The 5,715-nt window shown below is 58.8% G+C and overlaps 2 protein-coding genes across 2 annotated transcripts in view; both read left to right on the top strand.

The window, feature by feature from the left end:
- Positions 1 to 148: 148 nt before the first annotated feature.
- MYMX (myomixer, myoblast fusion factor) lies at positions 149 to 1,607 on the top strand. Its single transcript, XM_040643536.1, has 2 exons — positions 149 to 200; positions 699 to 1,607. Exon 2 carries the CDS (start codon positions 713 to 715, stop codon positions 965 to 967), a length of 255 nt encoding a protein of 84 aa, XP_040499470.1. The 5' UTR covers positions 149 to 200; positions 699 to 712; the 3' UTR covers positions 968 to 1,607.
- Positions 1,608 to 2,498: 891 nt separating this feature from the next.
- SLC29A1 (solute carrier family 29 member 1 (Augustine blood group)) overlaps positions 2,499 to 5,715 on the top strand; it is a 13,346-nt gene continuing 10,129 nt past the window's right edge. Inside the window, exon 1 of the mRNA XM_040643534.1 lies at positions 2,499 to 2,630. The gene's annotated coding sequence lies outside the window, so the exon portion shown is untranslated. The remainder of the gene's footprint in view (positions 2,631 to 5,715) is intronic.

Consider the following 5,715-nt stretch of genomic DNA (forward strand, 5'->3'; position numbering starts at 1 on the left):
TGTTCCTTCCACTTCTTCCAGCCCAGCTGCCTCCTCCCCTCAATATACCAGGTGCCAGCACACAGCTGTCTCTTTGTGGCTCCCCCCACCCAGGCAAGCTGTCCTAGGGTGGGGCTGAGCTTGCTGGGGCAGCCGGGTAGTGTCCAGTGAGGCTGTGCCCCTCTGTGCCAGGGATTCGTTCTGAGCAACAGTTCTGACTGGTGAGAGCTGCTGCGGATCGGTGGGTGCGGGGGATTGGGACGGTAGGAAGGGTCAGGTCAGGGTGGATCAAGGGCACTCAGAAGAAAACTTAAAATTGCTTGGGGAAGAACTGCCAGATTGAGAAGATTTGGGGATTGCCAGGGAGACTGCGGGTGTGAATGGTTGTTGGGGGGGGGGCAGCTCAAGGAGTGGGAGGGGGATCTAGGGAATAGCAGGAGCCCCTGGAGGCTGGGAAGGGCAAACTGTAAGTCCTAGCCCCAGCTTTACTCTTGCCTTGGCTCGGTGTCTTCATCTGCGCTATGGTAAGAACCCTCCTGCCCCAGCTACCTTGCCAAGAGAAAGGGCTTCTGGAAAGCAAAAATGAGCCATGAATTGAGGTGGGGGGACCAGAAGGGTAGAAACTGAAGTGGAGGGGGGAAGCCTGCCCATCCCAAGTTTTTGCCAGGTGAGGATGGAGCAGGAAAGGGGCAAGCCTAGAGTCTGGATTGCCTCCACAGTCCCTGAGCCAACCATGCCCGCTCCACTGCTGCCACTGCTGTTGCGAACGCTGCTGTCCCGCCTGCTGCTGCCTGCGGCCCGCATGGCCCGCCGGCGCCTCCTGCCCCTGCTGCGTCAACTGGCCCGCCGCCTGGGCTCGCAGGATGTTCGAGAGGCCTTGCTGGGCTGTGTGCTGTTCGTCCTCAGCCAGAGACGCCCGCCCGACGCCGAGGAGGCCTCCAGAGTGGCCGGCCAGGAGAGGAGGGAGAGGCTAGCTCCCCCCAAATGAGGCTGGGATCCCTGATATTGGCCGTTTCATCGAAAGCCTTTCTTTTGGAGTATGACAGTCCTGGCACCATCACTGAGCGCAGCCTACCCAGTGTGCGGAAGACATGGTGGGGGGCTGAGCACAAGAAGGGTCTGACCCGGAACACCTCCCCACTCCCAACAGGAATGTCTGGAAGGACGCCCAGCATCGAGCAGGAAACTGATCATTACCCCTCCCTGAATTCCTCCTCCCAAGACACCTTTCCTAATCACATCTGGCTCTAGGGAGGGGAGGAAGTGACTCTCCTCCCCCAACCCCAAAAGGTGACATGAGGTCCAGTCAGGGGCAGTGCTTACCCAGGGGTAACTGACAATGTACCTGAGAGGTGAGATTTTAACCCAGACGGTCTGTCTTCCAGACTCAGGATTTACCTTGAAATAACAGGACCTTGGTTCCCTAGGGAGTCAGTCTTGCCCCAAAGCCCAGCATGCAGCAGGTGCTCAATAAACGTTTGTTGATTTGAGTTCTTGGGATGCCACTGAAAGTTGTGTCACCTACGCAGCTCCTATGCTCCTAAGTAGGGAGAGAGTCTAACGTGGCCAGGGGGTGGGGAAACCACTCAAGGGTTCCTTTTGCTTCCTATCCCATTGTCCCGCAGTCCTCATCTCCTGGAGGTTGTTTCTCTTGTGTAACTTCAGTCAGTATGTCACACTGTGACCCAGCAGTCTTGGGTCCAGTTTGGAGGTCTGGCTGGCCAGCTCAAGGTAAGGAGAAAAACCTCACGTCCTTGAGCCAGACTGGAGACTCTCCTCACCTCGTGGTGTGGGAAGAGGGAGATTTGTTTGCTAAGGGACGCTGCCGGCAGCCACCCAGGGGAGCAGTGTAGGAATGCTTCCCCTGAGGGGCACAGTGTCCCGGAAGAGATCTAGGCGGGGTGGGGGTGGAAGCGACCAGAGGCATTCACCTCATTATTTCCGCCTCCCCAAAGAGCAGCTCCTAAGGGGTCAAATAAGAGTTGTCAGATTCATTTGCATTCAGCCTCCGGATAATTTGCTTATTGTTCCCAAACAATAGTCCTCCGTCCCCCCCTCCAGGAGTCTCGGGCTGTAGGTTCAGAAGGGAAAAATGGGGGATGCGGGCCCCTTTGAGGACCCGCATCCGGTCCCCACCAAGTCAGAAGGGAGGACCCGGGGGAAGAAGTGAGGCCAGAGCTGTGCGCCCCCACCCCGGCCCCGCGGGGCTTTCCGCCAGACCCTGGCCTCGCCACCCCTCGGCACCATCTGCTTCCTCCAGGCGTCCTCTAAAGCCAGTGCACGTGCTCGCCCCTCTCGGGAAGGCGACCGGGAGAAGGGGCGGAGTGAAAGGGGTTCCAGCTCGCGGTCCCCTCACCCCGTTCCCCTCCGGGGTCACAGGCGCCTTCTCTTCCGTCTGATCGCGGCCTTCCATGCCGCCGGCCTCCCAAAGCGCTCCTCGCTCGCGAGCCGCGCGGGGCGGGACAGAGCAGGTCGCGCGGAGCGCGGGGCGGGCGCCGGCGTAGCCGGTTGCAGCCCCTGTCCCGCCGGCAGCAGAGACCGGTCAGACCCGGCGTGGGCTGCGAACTCCGGCCGTGGCCCCAGCCCCGAGGTGAGGAGGCCAGGACGGGGACCAGAGGAGGATTTTCGTCGTCTTCCTCCAAATCCGGCAGGTGTGCGGGGAGCAGGGGCGGGCCGCTGGGAGGTGGGGCGGGGGCTGCGCGGTTCCCACGCGCCCCGCGGGGCGGGGCGGGGCGGAGAGAGGTGGGGGTGGGGTTGGGGCCCCAGTTGGGCTGGGCGGGGCATATACGAGGGGGTTCGGGCTCTGCGGTTTCGGCGGAGGGGATGCTTTTCTCGTACTTTGAAGGCCACCCCGTCCCCCGACTCCTCCACCCCCTCTGCGCCACCCCAACCGTATACAGATGCCCCCAAGGTCAAAGACCTGCCCAGAGCAAAGGGTGGGGGCAGAGTTCTGGGAGATTAGGCTGGGAAGACCAAACCCAGACGTAGTGAACCTCAAGTCTTGAACCTTGACCCTCGTTCTCACCCTCGAGTTCACACCCACTAGGAAAGTTAGGGAAGTGAGATGAGTCTGGCCCTGAGAGGGCTGGATCCTGTCTTTATTTTAAATGTGGATGTTTTGTTCATCATATCTTTTTTTGCATTAACTTTGGTTTTTTAAAAATATCGCAGTAAAATATTATTTATCTTGATTTCTGAATTTTTTGGCGCCCCCTTAAAATTTGCATCTCAGGCAAGTGCCTCATTGGCCTCTCCCTGGCCCCAGCCCTGCCACAAGGCCGTTGACACAGAGTGGACGCAGGGTCATGAGACAGGTGCTGGTGACAAGCAGCCAAGCCAAGCAAATGCACTTCCAGCAAACACAGATGGACACAGGCTGAGGAGAGTGGACCCTGTGTGAGGTGGTGGGGCAGACTTGGGGCCTAGATCGGGGAGGAGGGAGTCGGTCTGGGGCAAGCGACAGCCTCAAATAGAGTGGGGGAGGGGTGGGGGTGCAGCTGGGTTGGCCCTTTCACCCGACTCCTGTGCCAGGGGCCTGAGGGAGAAAGACATAAGACAGGGCAGTGGGTGACAGGACTGGCCGGGCCTGGCCAGAAAAACTCCCCGCACAGGCTCGTGTGAGTTGAGGCCCTGAGGCTGTCCAGCAGAGGGCCCTGGCACCCAGCAACCATCTCTGGTCAGGGAAGGGCTCCGAAGGGGCGTGGATGCTGGCTGGGGGCCCAGGCAGGGTGAAAGCCAGATGGGCTTCTCTCCAGCAATAACAGTCCTGGCTGTTGCCATCTAGTGAGCAGGCCAGGCCTCAGCGGGGGTGGGGAGAGGAAATAGCCTTCCCCTGTCTGGCCTGGGACCCTCACCACTTCCCTCCAGTTTCTTTCCCCTTCCAGCCCCCTCTGCACACAACTGTAGCCACTGGCCACCAGCCTGGCCATGCCGGGGCAGAGCCACTAAGGCCTGCCACCCCCACGGGTCCGAAGATGGGAAACGAAGGTGGGGAGAGAGACGGGGGGCCAAGGAAGAGGGGAGAGGAGGGTTGGGAAAGGAAGAGAGAGAGACTGGACAAACACAGGATGGGAGTGGGGGTGGGTAGACCCAGACATGAAGCTGCTCTCAAGTCGTGGGGCAGTGCCTAACAAAATACCACCCATACCCCTCTTCCTGCCTCTGTTTGGTTAAGGCTGGGAGATGCTGGTGTGTCATGTTTCTGTGGGAAGAGCCAGAGGCTGAGAACACCCTTTCTGGAGTAGCTTGGGGACAGTTCACTGATCCTAAGTAGAAAAACTACCCCTCCCTTCAGGGCCCGGTCTGTTTCCTGGCAAGAGGGTATGACCCCGCTTCATCCTGAATGGTTGTACTGCTAATTGGTTGTTTTTCGTTTTGGGTTTTTTTTTTTTTTAATTTATTTATTTAAGAGAGAGAGAGAGCATGAGCAAGGGAGGGGCAGAGGGAGAAGCGGACTCGTCGCTTAGCAGAGAGCCCTATGTGGGGCTCAATTCCAGGACCCTGAGATCATGACCTGAGCTGAAGGCAGACGCTTACCCACTGAGCCACCCAGGCGGCCCCTGCTAATTGTTAATTAATGTCATGGCTTCTCCAGGGGACAGGTCTCTTGGGTAGTTGGGGTGAGGGGGGGTGTGTGCTGGATTGGACTTTCGGTCTTCACACCTCACCCGCAGTGAGATTATCCTCCAGCGCGGATGGCTGCTGTAGGGGCCCTGATTGTCCCCTCCCCCCAATTTACTGGCCAACCAAAAGGAGGGGAATCATTCCCCCTCCCTTGGAGGTGCAAGAAAGTCTGACCACTCCTCAGCATTCCCACCCCCTTCCTCCTCAGCCAGTGGAGGGGACTCAGCAAGGCTTGGCCTCTGCCTCTGAGGACAATAGGATTCACTCAGGGTGTAAGGCTATTTGGGGCTTTTTCTCTTACCGTGTCCAGCTCTTCCTCAGCTTTTCTAAAGTTCTGGATTTAGAAAGAGTGAATCGTGGGGCGCCTGGGTGGCTCAGTCGTTGAGCGTCTGCCTTCGGCTCAGGGCGTGATCCCCGCGTTCTGGGATCGAGCCCCATGTCAGGCTCCTCCGCTGGAAGCCTGCTTTTTCCTCTCCCACTCCCCCTGCTTCTGTTCCCTCTCTCGCTGGCTGTCTCTCCCTCTGTCAAATGAATAAATAAAATCTTAAAAAAAAAAAAAAAGAGTGAATCTTGAGGGGCCTACAGACCTGTGCCTCTACCCCATCTATTACCCCTCCCCCCGGCCCCAACAGGCATCCCGCTGTAAGTCCCAGGTGAGGTTGGTGTGGTGTTTGTGTGGGTGCGAGGGTCTGTGTGTGTTCGAGGTGGGAAAACTCACGATGCAGATCACGGATTATACTGATTATACAGAGGGGTCCCTCGGCATGGGGGTTGGGGGAGCACAGGATAGGTGCGAATGGCAGAAGGTGGCACTGAAAAGGGAGCGAGCGCTGGAAAGGGAAAAGGTGCCGTGGAGAAAGTGGCGTGGGAGGGGGTTGGGGGAGTGCTACCGGATTATCTGGGAGGGAGTCCGCCCCGCTCGGAGCAGAGGGTTGGCTGCAGGGACAGTAGGAGTTTCTGGACCCCCAGCGCAGAAGAGACTAGGGATGATACCCCTTCAGCCCCGGGTGCTCGTTTAACGGGGCAGGGTTTGGTGTGGCACGGCCCAGAGGTCCTGTCTTCAGAAATAACTCGAGGTGTGGGCCAGGCAGCCCCGGGGGACGGGGGGGGGGG

The sequence above is a fragment of the Ursus maritimus genome, unplaced genomic scaffold, assembly GCF_017311325.1.
Source record: "Ursus maritimus isolate PB19 unplaced genomic scaffold, ASM1731132v1 scaffold_29, whole genome shotgun sequence".
NCBI classification, from domain to species: Eukaryota; Metazoa; Chordata; class Mammalia; order Carnivora; family Ursidae; genus Ursus; species Ursus maritimus.